This window comes from Acipenser ruthenus, chromosome 16 (genome assembly GCF_902713425.1).
Source record: "Acipenser ruthenus chromosome 16, fAciRut3.2 maternal haplotype, whole genome shotgun sequence".
In the NCBI taxonomy this organism is placed as follows: Eukaryota; Metazoa; Chordata; class Actinopteri; order Acipenseriformes; family Acipenseridae; genus Acipenser; species Acipenser ruthenus.
The window spans coordinates 14,064,853-14,078,276 of record NC_081204.1 but is presented as its reverse complement, the minus strand read 5'-3'; the positions used below and the strand labels follow the sequence as shown (position 1 = coordinate 14,078,276).

Here is a 13,424-nt window from a genome sequence, read left to right as displayed (position 1 = left end):
AATATTAGGCCTAAACAAGTTTTCTTCCAAAACGGTAATCACTGCAATAAAACATGGAGTAACAAACTAAGCTAAATACACATTTCGGGTCTTGCAACAGTGCCCTTGGTGAATGGTTTATTCAGGTTTCATTAGACTATTATGCACACTACCACATTTCTTTGCTAGACAATCAGTGAACTGTCACAAGATAAACAGATTAAGAACAGTGCTTCCCAGTCCCAACCTGCAAATTGAAAGTGAACCATCGTGTGCATGAAACACTCACAGTAAGGTTTACGCTTGACACAAGCCAAGCTTTAAAATACTCAGCATAGAAAAAACCACACACACACACACACACAATTATCATCACGTGGAACAGCATATTGTAACAAAAACCCATACACAGTTTAATCAAAACTGTGAAAGCTGTTGTTGGTTTACAATCCCAAACATTATGTACAGTTAGATGCACACAGTTTTTCAGATGGAGGCAGGAGACACAATTTAGAAGCATCTCTCAAACCTTTCAGAATTATTATTAAAAACCTCACGGTCTGTCTCAGCCAATCAGGTTACGAGTAGAGCAGTCATCATTAGAACCACCCTTTTACATGTTAAAAACCCTCCACTTCATAGTGCAGTCACTGGCATCGCTACATTATTAAACACTGAACAAAGAATACACTGAGAAATCAATTTCAGCATATCAGGCAAATTAAACTTTAATTAATGCTGGTTTGCTGCTATTATCAGAACTGATTTGGTTGTAGAACTAAATGAAACAACATGTAAACAGACCCTTCGACTTCACTGTAGCTAATACATGTTTTCACTCTACCATACTGTATGAGATCCTACTGTGAGCTTATTGTACATGTGGGTGAGAATATCACCAATTACACATTTGACTTCATTGCCAGAATATGCAATACTGTATGTATTATATGTTTAAGAAAAAAGAAAATGGACAGCTGATTCCATAAAGAAAGACAGCCACTGTCAGACATGCTTCATAATTTATTGCTCTGATGCCTCTTTACAAATTATATAACAATCAGACATAAAGCTTATACACTACAGTCATTAATATTTCACCAGACAAGGGTACTACTGTACCATTAGCATTGTCAGGGCCACGCACATTGCATAACCTCTTGTAAATAGACATTTAAATTCAAGCAAGCTGTTCTGAAGATAAAGCTTTCGTTAGCACAACCAGTCAAAAGAATGAACAATTAAGAGATCACTGTAACCTCCATTCAGGTACCCTGTAGAACTAGTGCAATAGGAATATCCATACAGTACACAATTTTCAGGGGTTCTCAATCTACAAATGTAACATACAGACAGACACACAAACAGGCGACTCGGATATTTTCAGTTTCTTAGGGGTTGTGCATCACCAATAGCAACAGAACTGTACTGTGAAATATAAAACGTATAAGAGGTCAGATGGTCAAATGCTACTGTAGGCGAAAGATGAACACAGCAATCTAAAACAATGCTTCCATTTGGTGTGTGCTACATTCACAAAATTGCAAATTGTCTCTGCACACTTCCGTATATTTAACACATGTCCTTAGTACAGTACCAAGACATTCTGTTATATTCTGCTTCCAACTTCCCTTAATCCAGTGAGTGAGGAAGAACCACTACCTGCTTTCTACACACCTACCCAATTACATAAAAAAAAAAAAAAAAAACTCAGCCCCTCTCCAGCTTGGTTTCTTCTATCAGATAGATACAATACTCAAAATGAACCAAGGATCACATGGTTAAATTGTGTTTGTCTACACAATTACCCAAAACTCAAAGCGGTAAATCTTTCTTAACATGACATACAGAATGTATGGCATGAAACCCAGGAAAATAGAGGAAGTCTAACTCCCCTAAAACTTTCACAAGAACTGTGATTTATAAGCTGCCATTGGAGAGCACATAGCAGCTAACCAACCCCCTCCATGGCAGCAGGTGGAACGGTCGGTCCAAAGGAGGAAGAAGGGAAGGAGCGACCTGCCCAGGAAGAAGGGGAAGCAGCCGGTGCTCCAGCACTCACGAGGGAGGAGCCCGAGTGTCCAGTGCCCAGGAGGGTGGAGCACAAGGAGTACAAGTGTCCAATGCCCTCGTGAAAAATTCTGGAATGACTGCTGGACCCTGAGAAGGTCCCCAATGAGACCATCCCGATGACGGTGAATATGCTGTGGCCCAGAGATGGGGAGCAATGGGAGGTCTGGGAACAACACCACCACCCAGCGTCCCTCCCACACATCACAGCCATGGTATTCAGCTACCTGGTTGCCAATATGGGGCTGTCCCCACTGCCTCCAGTCTCATCGGGAGGAGCCACGCCTACTCCAGAGCCACAGGCAGTAGGCAGGTCTACGCCAGGCCCCAGAGGAGAGCCGCACCAGCCCCTGCCACAGAAGGAGAGCCGCACCAGTCCCCAGTGATAGAGGGGAAACTACCTGCTGCTCCCACCTCAGCCGCCAGGGGGAAACTACCCGCTGCTCCCGCCTCAGCCGACAGGGGGAGACTACCCGCTGCTCCCGCCTCAGCCGACAGGGGGAACTGAAGCTACCTCTCGAGCTCCCGACATCGCCTGCCAAGGGTCAACTACTGCAAAGCCTGCACGCCATCGGCCAGGGAGGCCGGCTCGCCATCGGCCGGGTACGCCGCAGTGTGCAGTATTCAATCTTATTCCTTTTTAAAATCTATTTTCTTTGCTACAAAGTGGTCAGCGTTTTAGTAAACCACACTTATTTTAGGATAGTCTTTTTTTTAAATTTTAGTATGGCTTTTTTTTTAGCCAAAAAGCTTGGACAGATCTAGAAATGTTGTTAACATTTTCAAGAACTTATAGCAATAAATATAGCAATAGTCTTTGTGCATATAATGAATCCGCGTTTATGCCCCTGGTTATAAATATATAATGTGAACATTCTGTACTAGGTTTACTAGGACTTTACTGTGATTTTTAATTCGAACAACATTAAAGTTGAAGAACTGTTGGTTCTTCTCTAAAAAGATGAAGTTAAAACAAAGTACAAATGTGCAAGACCAAACCGAGGTTTGCAATTCAGACTGCCAAAATAGCATACTGTACATACTGAACCAATATAAATGAAGTATCATTTGCTAAGCTTTCTTATAAAAGGAAGGTTTTTACACACATGATGTCAACGGAAATTAAGTACTAAAGACAAATAAATGATTCTTGGGACAAAAGACCCATTCAGAATTAACCTACAGCAATTCAAATATTTGGGCTTTCTTATTCTCTATATAGAGTTTTTTCATTTGTCTATACTAAGATTCCTGTTGTGATTAATCAGCTGCTTTGGTTTAATCAGTTTGACATCTACCTGAATATCATTTTCCTGATTAACCTAAAGTAACATAGAGCCTGTAATTTGAATCTGCAAGAATTTCTTCTGTGGAAAAAGGCACACCCAACATAATGCAAGGGTAAATCACATCTGACAAAATGGTTTGTGAACATGAAGCAATATGAGTTGTAATTGTAAAGTGTACAGATACACCCATGTAATGTAATGGTTTCTGAAAAGGACAAACAAATGGACATAAAACCATTACTGGATAACAATATTCAAAGACAGCTGTGAAAATCATAGAATACAGCAGTGTACCAGAGACTGCGTTTAAGCATAATTCTGCACTTTAAAAAAAAAAATAATAATAATTAAATACATAAATAGATTTAACATTAGCCAGTGTGTGATGTTGTGGGCATGGTGGCTCACGGTTGGAAGTACAATACTATGAATATACAGTGTGCTATATTAATGCTAGTGTAACTAATCAGAGTGGTATTCTTCCTGACAATCACAACACAGGCTACACAGCAGTAGAGCCGGTAGATATAGGCATGTTTGCTTTGTTTTTTTTTAGTACACTGCATATAACGTTAAAAGTGTAATATAAATACTGCAACACTAATAAACAAACAGATTTTAAACTTGAAACATAGGTTTTAAAGATACCGCATAAGCAAAAAACGCATGTGGTCTAAAGATCACGGATATGGCAGAGGTTGAAACAGTGCATTTTTACTGGAGAACACCCTTTTACTGGGTTTGTTAAATTACGCTGCTACAGCTGATTATGAATGGTTCAAATCCGGGCAGTACTGTAGCCTGTGTCTACAGCTATGGCCAAAAGGTGTGCATCACCTGGAATTTTAGGATTGAGACCAAATTATTAAGGAAAGTTGTTCACACCCCAAAATAAAGGCAACTTTTTAAAAATGAAAAGTGCAACTCATTGGATTCAAGGTGAGAATACTGGCACTGGAAGTATGGTAGTGCCATATGTGGGGATTCTCAAGGCTGAGATGAAGACTGTCAGAAATGTCAGTCACCGTTTGTGTATGCCTTGCAAACCTCAGACAGCATTCAGAACTGGGCAGACACATGGCAAATGACATTTAATATAGAAGTGTAAGGTACTGCACGCAGGCAATACAAATTTCCATTATAAATACCATATGGGAGATACTGAAATTGAAGAAGGGGAGATACTGAAATATGGAAAAGATCTAGGAGTTTATGTTGACTCAGAAATGTCTTCATCTAGACAATGTGGGGAAGCTATAAAAAGGCCAACAAGATGCTTGGATATATAGTGAAAAGTGTTGAATTTAAATAAAGGGAAGTAATGTTAAAACTTTACAATGCATTAGTAAGACCTCACCTAGAATATTGTGTTCAGTTCTGGTCACCTCGTTACAAAAAGGATATTGCTGCTCTAGAAAGAGTGCAAAGAAGAGCAACCAGAATTATCCCAGAGTTTAAAAGGCATGTCATATGCAGAAAGGCTAAATAAAACTGAATTTATTTCAGTCTTTGTGGCAAAGTGGTGAATACGTGCAGGCATTTAATAAACAAAACAAGAGAACACAAAAATAGGACACGGCACTCTACGCCAAAATAAAATAGACAAACAAAACGTACTAAACACTAAACAGACAAACGAACAAACACGGTGAGTGAAAACAACTATCAATTTAATTTACTTTATTTTACTTTCTCCTTCTCTCTCTCCCGTTCTCCACTCACCGAACACCCAACCCCGAGTGAATGAAATGTGCATCTATATATACTGTTGTGCTGGGATTCAATTACTAATTAATTATTCACTGGAATCCCAGTACGTGAATTAATTACGTGCAACCTCATGCTCACATATTAAATACTTTAAATGCACGTGAAGTGATGTGCAATCCCGTGCCTAAATACAATTATACATTTTAAATAACTCGTGCTGCACACACCCATTTATATCCCATGCAGCTATCTCTATACACCAACATTTACACACAACACGCAACATACAACACAGAAACGCACACAAGGGCAGGGCACATTGCCACAATCTTGAACAAAGAAGACTGTGTGGCAATTTGATTCAAGTATTCAAAATTCTAAAAGGTATTGACAATGTCGACCCAGGGGATTTTTTTAAACTGAAAAAAGAAACAAGGACCAGGGGTCATAAATGGAGATAAAGGGGCATTCAGAACAGAAAACAGGGGGGCACTTTTTTACAAAGAACCATCTCCCCAGTAATGTTGTTGAAGCTGACACCCTGGGATCCTTCAAGAAGCTGCTTGATGAGATTCTGGGATCAATAAGCTACTAACGACCAAACAAGCAAGATGGGCCAAATGGCTTCCTCTCGTTTGTAAACTTATGTTCTAAAGTGTTGGGCAAGAGATGTGGGCCCAGATGTACAGCACTGTAAAAATGAGTGGTGGGAATTTAAAGACCAATATATTTCTCAAATTGTACAGTAGCTTTTGCTCACAAAAACATTCAGTGCTTGAATTTTCAGTTTAATGAACGAGACCCAATCTCCCTCATATCAGGTATGATGATTTCTAACCTCAAACTGTATCATCAATATAGAAATAACACTACTTACCATTACTACTACTACTAATAATAATAATATCAACATATTTTTATGCCCGCAAGGCCCACAATGTGATATGATATTCTATGATAGATAGACAGATAGAGAGTGAGAGACATATAGATACAGCTATCACACAATACATGTCTTAAGTGCTGGTGTAATCCTGTTAAACTGGTACATATTGCACATATATAGGGAAGTAACAAGAAGGTGCATTTCCACAAGACAAACTGTAGCATGTTCTTGCAGATCACTCCCAGGTTTCCCATCAAAAGCTAATGCTAACACTGGCTTCTGTCTAACTGAGGTGGATGATACTACATTCTGCCTGACCCGAGAGACAGTCTCATGGGAAGTCTCTCAAGAGGTCTCCGCGTCCAACAGAAACAAGGCAGTCTTTATTACAGGTGCTTCTATTTAAAATACCACACATAAATAATTTCTGTTGTACAGTATAACAACCACAAGTATAAGTCAACAGAAATTAATAACTTAACGTCAGTCACGCAGTACTAGCTACGCCCAACTGTGACACACCAAGGTTAAAATGACCACCCAAACGAGTAAAGCTACAATTTCACAAACTGCAGTGGTCACGAGACTGCTGTCATCATGCTATAGTAAAGTTGTATTGAACAAAATGATTTTACTGTACGTGTTAAACTATGCCTCAGAAACGGGTGGACTGCTGGTAAAATTAAAATCCTATACAAAAGCAACTACAGCATTTATTTGTGTTTACTATTAGGCAGCAGTGCAACCAAATTGTTTCTCTCGGTTCTGTTTTTAAAAGTCATCCGCCCTCCATATTGCACAACGCCACCCAGACTGGTCTTGTGAATATTACTACGCTCTGCTATTTTCAAAAGTTGACTGTGTGCTTGCAGTGTCAAACTGTCTAAACACCTCCAAGTTGACATCACAGTTCACCTTTCTAACAATATCTAAACCACTGTGGGTCCTTTTCCGAAATTCTGGCTTCTGAAACAGCCATTCATTCACCTTTGTATTTGTTAAATCTCAGGCGGTACGTACAGTAAATGTTTAGATATTAGTCCACGACACAAACGCTCGTCTTGGACTTATTTAGTCAGCACACTCCGAGAAAGCAGCGTAACATTACTAAACTGAAATACGTACCAAAACAACAGCTAAGTGGTAAAAAGAGGCCTAACACTTGTACCTTATCAGCTGTGAATATGTGGTATAATGTGTACTGATAAAGGCTTTAATAACAATAAAGATGTAACCTACGCCTTATTTCAGAAATTAAGATGTGAAAAAAATGTGAATTAATGCGGTTCAACGACCGGCCTATATAGACCTGCTTCTGTTTACATTTTAAACTTCACCACCACGCACCTACAAACAACGTCTGTCTCCATGCAAATTATCCCCATTCGTAAAAGAAACACAGCAGTCACACCAAGCACGATTTAAAGACCTATAATCACACAGTACATCATAACGCAGTCCATCTGCCCCGTCTGTGTGTAAGGCAGGGTAATATGTCCAGTCGTGTTATTATTGTTTTGAAAAAAAAAATTATCAAACTTACAGCTATGACATTCACAAAGGTGGTCTTCCCAGAATATTGAAGCCCCACCAGCGTCAGCTCCATCTCCTCTTTCCAAAAGAGAGACTTGAACCAGTCCAAAAGCCTGTTGATGAGGGCCAGCATCTTGAGAGGGGAAGATTTCTCCTGACCACGGATTGTTGTTTCTGATTCTGCTTCCTAGGCTTAGCTCCAGTCAGGAGGGTGCAAAGTGTCTGCAGGAAGTGAACACTGTCATATGACTCCGAACGTGCATGTAGAACTCCCTCAAAAGGGCAAGATCGGCAAGTTTGGTTTGGACAGAAACGGCGTTCAACAGCTGAAACGACGACCTCTTGTGGCCTTCAACTTCAGTTGTTCTATGCCTACAGCAGCTTACAGTCCATATTCACTCTGTACGTAATAAGCCCACCATAATTAGCTAAATCATAAATATATTATTTCACAAGGCGTGTTTTTTTTTTTTTTAATAAAACATTTAAAATACAAATTCCTGCAAATAATTCTAAAACGTATTCACAAAAACATTAATATTAATATATAAAATAATACCAATACAGTAGGCCTATTAATACTACTACTACTATCGGAGAGGGTCTCTTTGACTGTGGAGCCATGTTCAGGGCCCTTGTCCGATCAAGGGTTAAGTTGGAGCATGCCCACGCAGAGTCTGCTGGCGACATGGCCACCTTTGTCGACCAGTGGGCTCTAGGGGGCGTGCTCTGTACCACCTCCCCTTTGGTTTTGAATATTTAATTTACAGTCCTTTTTCAACCGTTTTTTCTTTAATTAGTTAAGGCCTAGTCCTTGTTGGATAAATTGAATTGGGCAGTCGGTGTAGTCCGGCCACCAGGCCTTAAATAGGACTACTACTACTACTACTACTACTGTGAGGTCGCACTTTTCTGAGCTCCTCACTTCCCCCATTAAAAACTTTAAAAAACAGTTATTTCAACTTTTTATTTTTCAATTCTTTTTATAATTTAAGTTATCTAAAGTAGTAGTGCACCTTTTTAGTTAAAAACATTCTGGTGAAGTTGTTTTATTTTTAAATAAAACACTTATTTAGTTTGTCCTTTTCTCTCCCTGCACTTGCCTACATAAGCAAGTGCAGGAGAGATTTTTCTTTCTTTGAATTTTCCTTCTTTTTAAAAACACTCTTTTATTAATTCATTAATTTTACTTGAAAGCATTTATTTTTGTCTTTTTAGGAAAATTATTTTTATGTAAATAGCTGTTTTAGTTTTTTAGTTAAAAATCGTTTTGTTTTGAAAAATCCCCCATCTCTGCTGTGTGCAGAGTGGGGGAAGGGCAGGCAGGGAGCACAGGCCGTGTGCTCCTTTGTTTGCCCTTGGTTTGATTTTTGATTTTGATTTTCTTTTTAGTTTAAAACTATTTTTTAGTTTTAGACTTTGATTTCTTTTTGAATTTTCTTTGTACCCCTGCACTATTGTAGTGCAGGGGTGTGTCAACTTGTATTTATTTGTTTATTTAAAAATAATAAATAAATAGATACGTTTGTTTGTATTATTAAAAAAAAAAAAAAAAAAAAAAAAAAAATATATATACTAATTTTGTTCTGATTTAAAACTTTTCTGTTCTGTGCGCCCCTGCACTATTGGAGTGCAGGGGTGTGCAATTTGTGTTTGTTTTGTTTTTGAATTATTGTTTGTTTGTTTATTGTTTAGTAAATAAATAAATAAAAACTGCAAATAAAAATTCGATAATGAGTGGGCAGACAGCACAGCCCACAAAACAATGGGCAAAGGTGGCTGCAGGGGAGGCTGCAGCCCCTTTCAAAAACATCACCAGGAGGCACGGGGTCAGGTGCCTCCTGAAGGACTCCCTCTCAATCGAGGGCTTTGTTAAGGCCATGGCCAAGGTGGTGGGGCCATCGGCCATCGTGGCGGCCTCCAAGATGTACGGCAAAGCCGTCTTCTTCCTAAAATCGGAGGCCGCCGCGAACACAGCGATTGAGAGGGGTCTCGCGGTGGCGGGGATCTTCATCCCCGTCGAACCGCTCGCGGGCCTGGGCACAAGGGTCGTCCTTTCAAATGTGCCACCTTTTTTGAGGGACGACCTGCTCAGGCCCCATCTGCAAGCCCTGGGGGAGCTTAAAACAACTATCCACCCCCTCCCCCTGGGCTGCAAAGACCAAGCCTTCCGCCACATCTTGTCCTTCCGCCGCCAGGTGACCATCCACCTGGCGGGGAGGGACACCGCGGAGGGCAGCTTTGTGGTCCCCTTCGAGGGGACCAATTACGTCATTTTTTATTCCTCGGAGGAGGTGCGGTGCTTTCACTGCAAGGAGCTGGGGCACCAGAAAAAGAGGTGCCCCAAGCTCCAGCAGGGCGCAAAACCACCCGCGCCGGCACCGCGCCCCTCCGAGTCCACCTCGCCCCCGGGGCCTTCCAAAAGGCCCGCAGAGAAGGGGGGCAAAAAAGTACCCGCCCCCCTCCCAGTAACATCCGGGGGGGGAAAGGGAGAGAGGGCCCCTGAGGCGGCCGGACCCTCCGCGCCTCCCGAAAGCGCGCGGGGGGAGAAGGCCGCCGAGTGGAACTTGGTCGCCCGCCGGAAGAAGAAGGTGGCGGCCAGGTCCACCGGGGAGGCCAAGCGGGGGGAGACGAAGCCCGCCGCCGCACCATCTGGCGGTGGGTCAGGGGGAGTCCCAGAGAAAGGTACTCCCTCGACGGCACCCCCCGCGAGGCAGGGCGGCAAAGCCGCCCGTAAAACGAAGCACCTCATCCCCGGGTACGATGACGAGAGAAGCGCTGCCGGAGGTGTGCTCCCCGTCGCCGTGGCAGGGCAGGGGACCTCCTCCGGCAGCCTCAGGGGAAAGAGAAAGGCGCAGGCGCGTCTTCCCACGTGTGCACGCAAGTGCACACGTCTCGGCCTCTTGCTGAGGGTCCCCGGGGGGGCGATGGAGGGCCCCCAAAAAAGAAAAAGACCGCCTCGGCGTCCCCCCTCTACCGGCGACGAGGGCCCCGGCCCTCGTGCTGCCACGGAGGGGGAGAAGGAACCACCCCCCGAGGCGGTCCGGGGCTCCGCAAAGGCAGCGGAGCCCATGGAAGAGGCCCCCGCCGAGAGGCCAAAGGGGAGGGAGGAACCCGCGAGGGCAAAAGAAGCCCTTCGGGTAGATCCCCTCCCCGTCACACCACAGACCTCGGAAGCAGCGGAGGTCGCCGAGGGGGCGCAGGAGGGGCCCTCGAAGGAACAGCTGCCTCGGGAACCGCCTTCCTCCGACGGCGACACGGGTCCTGAACCCTGTGTTGCCGAGGAGGGGGCGGCGGAACCAGCTCCCGAGGCAAGCGTGGGCTCCGCGGATAATGCAGAGCCCATGCAGGCGACCCCGGCCGAGGGGCCGGAGGGGGGGGTTGAACCACTCCAACCGGAACAAGAGCTGCCTCGGGCTCTCGCCTCCGTGGAGGAGGCGGATCCGGCCCCCGAGGCAAGCGTGGGCTCCGCAGACAACGCGGAGCCCATGCAAGCGACCCCCGCCGAGGGGTCGGAGGGGGGGGAAGAACCACCCCTCCCGGAACAAGATCTGCCTCAGGCTCCCCTCTCCTGCGGCGACGGGGGTTCCGGCCCTCGTGCCGCCGCGGAGGGGGACGAGGAAACACCCCCAGAGGCAGAGGCGGGCTCTGAGGAGCCCGCGTTTACTTTGGTCTCCGGAGCGCGGAAGGGAGGGGAAGAACCAAAGAGGGCAGAAGGTGGTGCCCTCGCGGTAGATCCCCTCCCCGAAGTGCAACGGGGCCAAGAAACCGGTCCCCGACCCAGCATCGAGGGACCGGTTCCAGTCACCGAGGGGGCGCGGGAGGAGCCCCTGAACCAACAACCGGTGACTGATGCGGAAAAAGGGGAAGGACCCGAAAGGGTGTATCCCCTTTCTCTAGGGGAGGGAGGGGAAGGACCCGAGAGGGTGGATCCCCTTCCTCCGAGGGCCAAGGACGGGCCTGAGACCGTGCCTCGGCCCTCGAAAGAGGGACTCAGATCGGGAACGAGACCATCCGGCTCGGCGGCGTACGCCGAGCGCCCGTCTGCACCCCCTAAATCGAGGGTGCAGACGGTTCCCGTGAGGGTCCCTCCGCCGGACTCTCCTGCCGCGTCCCCTGGGGGGGGGGCGCGCGGAGAGACGGTGAAATTGAAAATAAAACGCAACGCACTCACTCACCAACGTGAGTGCGTTGTGCTTCTCCATCGCGAGGGGGGCGATGGAGAACCGGAGGAGAGGGAGGAGGACTCAGAGTCCACATGTAACGTGGGCTCGGAGAGTCTGTCCGCCCCTTCTCCGGACATCCCTGCGGCGGAGCTCCTGGATTTCTTGGAGGCCACCATCCACCGCAGGGACAAGGTCCAGCTGGCCCTGGACAAATGGGGGGATTTTCAGAGGATCCTAAACTCTGTGAGATCCTTCCTCAGGGCCAGCCACGCCAGCAAAACTTCGGGCACGTACGTGCACATACGTGCCCGAAAGTTTCACGACCAGTTGGTGAACTTCGGGAGATCTCAGGATCTCCCGTGAGTGTCACCAACTAAACCTGACAGAGGACCATGTATCGCATCGGGACCGTGAACGTCAACGGATGCAAGGACCATTTCCGCAGGGCCCAGGTAATCTCCTTTCTGAAAAAAGGGGGTTACTCTGTGTGCTTCCTGCAGGAAACCCACTCCACCCCGCAGGCCGAGGCCAACTGGCTGCTGGAGTGGGGGGGGAGAGTGTCCTTCAGCCACCTCACCGAGTCATCTTGTGGGGTGGCGACGCTCTTCTCCGGGTCCTTTGTTCCTACGGTGCTCGATGTGGTCAACGTCGTGCCGGGCCGTCTATTGCACCACCGGATCCTGGACGGGGACGTTACCGTTCACCTGGTGAACGCGTACGCTCCGTCCACGGGTCCGGCGAGGGTCCAGTTTTTCCGCCGGATGTCGAACCACCTGAACACCATCGGCGCCGACGAGCTCGTGGTCCTCGGGGGTGACTTCAACTGCACCCTCGAGGCCGCGGACCGGGTGGGGCGCGAGCCCTACCCGCTCTCGTCGGCCGCCCTGAGAGAGCTGATCGCTCGGCTCTCTCTGGTCGACATCTGGCGGTGGCAACACCCGGACGCCTCGGCCTTCACCTTCACCAGGGTGAGGGAGGGGCGGGTGTCTCAGTCCCGGATCGACAGGTTCTACGTGTCGCAGAACCACGCTCATTGCGTTCGCGCCTCCGACATCAGGCCGGCGCCGTTCACGGACCACAACCTAGTGGCCGTGACGGTGGCCGTGGTGCCAGCTAGGCATTCCTCAGCCTACTGGCACTTCAACAACAGCCTGTTGGAGGACGAGCGCTTTGAGCGGTCTTTCCGGGACTTTTGGACGGTCTGGCACGGCAGGCGATCTCGCTTCCCCACCTGGCGTCAGTGGTGGGACGTGGGGAAAGCGCAGATCAAGGTCCTCTGTCAGGAGTACACGAGGGGCGCGAGCAGGCGGAGGGACTCGCGGATCGAGCGGCTGGAAAGGGAGCTGCTCGATCTGGAGAGCCGCCTGGCTCGCGGGGACCAACTCGAGCAGAGCGCGTACGAGGAGAAGAAGTGCACCCTGCGGGACCTGCAGCTCCAGCGGTCCCGGGGGGCGTTTGTGCGCTCGCGCGTCCAGTTCCTCCGGGAGATGGACCGCGGCACACACTTCTTCTACGCGTTGGAGAAAAAGAAGGGAGACCGCAAGAACATCACCTGCCTCCTGGCGGACGACGGCTCCCTTCTGACGGATCCGGAGAGCGTGAACGAGAGGGCCAGGGCCTTCTACTCGGCCCTCTTCTCTCCGGATCCCGTCGACTCCGACGCGTGCAGGGTTCTGTGGGATGGGCTTCCCACGGTCGGCGAGGGCGTCCGGGACGAGTTCGAGGGCCAGCTGACCCTGGCCGAGCTCTCCGACGCCCTCAGTCAGATGCCCTATAACAAATCGCCGGGCA

At 47.1% G+C, this 13,424-nt stretch overlaps 1 protein-coding gene across 1 annotated transcript in view; it reads right to left on the bottom strand.

Annotated features, from left to right (window-relative positions):
* Positions 1 to 7,767, bottom strand: part of LOC117412324 (ADP-ribosylation factor-like protein 8B-A) — a 34,965-nt gene extending 27,198 nt beyond the window's left edge. The window contains exon 1 of the mRNA XM_058988888.1: positions 7,478 to 7,767. Coding sequence (XP_058844871.1) covers positions 7,478 to 7,600 — 123 coding nt within the window. The 5' untranslated portion in view covers positions 7,601 to 7,767. The remainder of the gene's footprint in view (positions 1 to 7,477) is intronic.
* Positions 7,768 to 13,424: the final 5,657 nt, after the last annotated feature.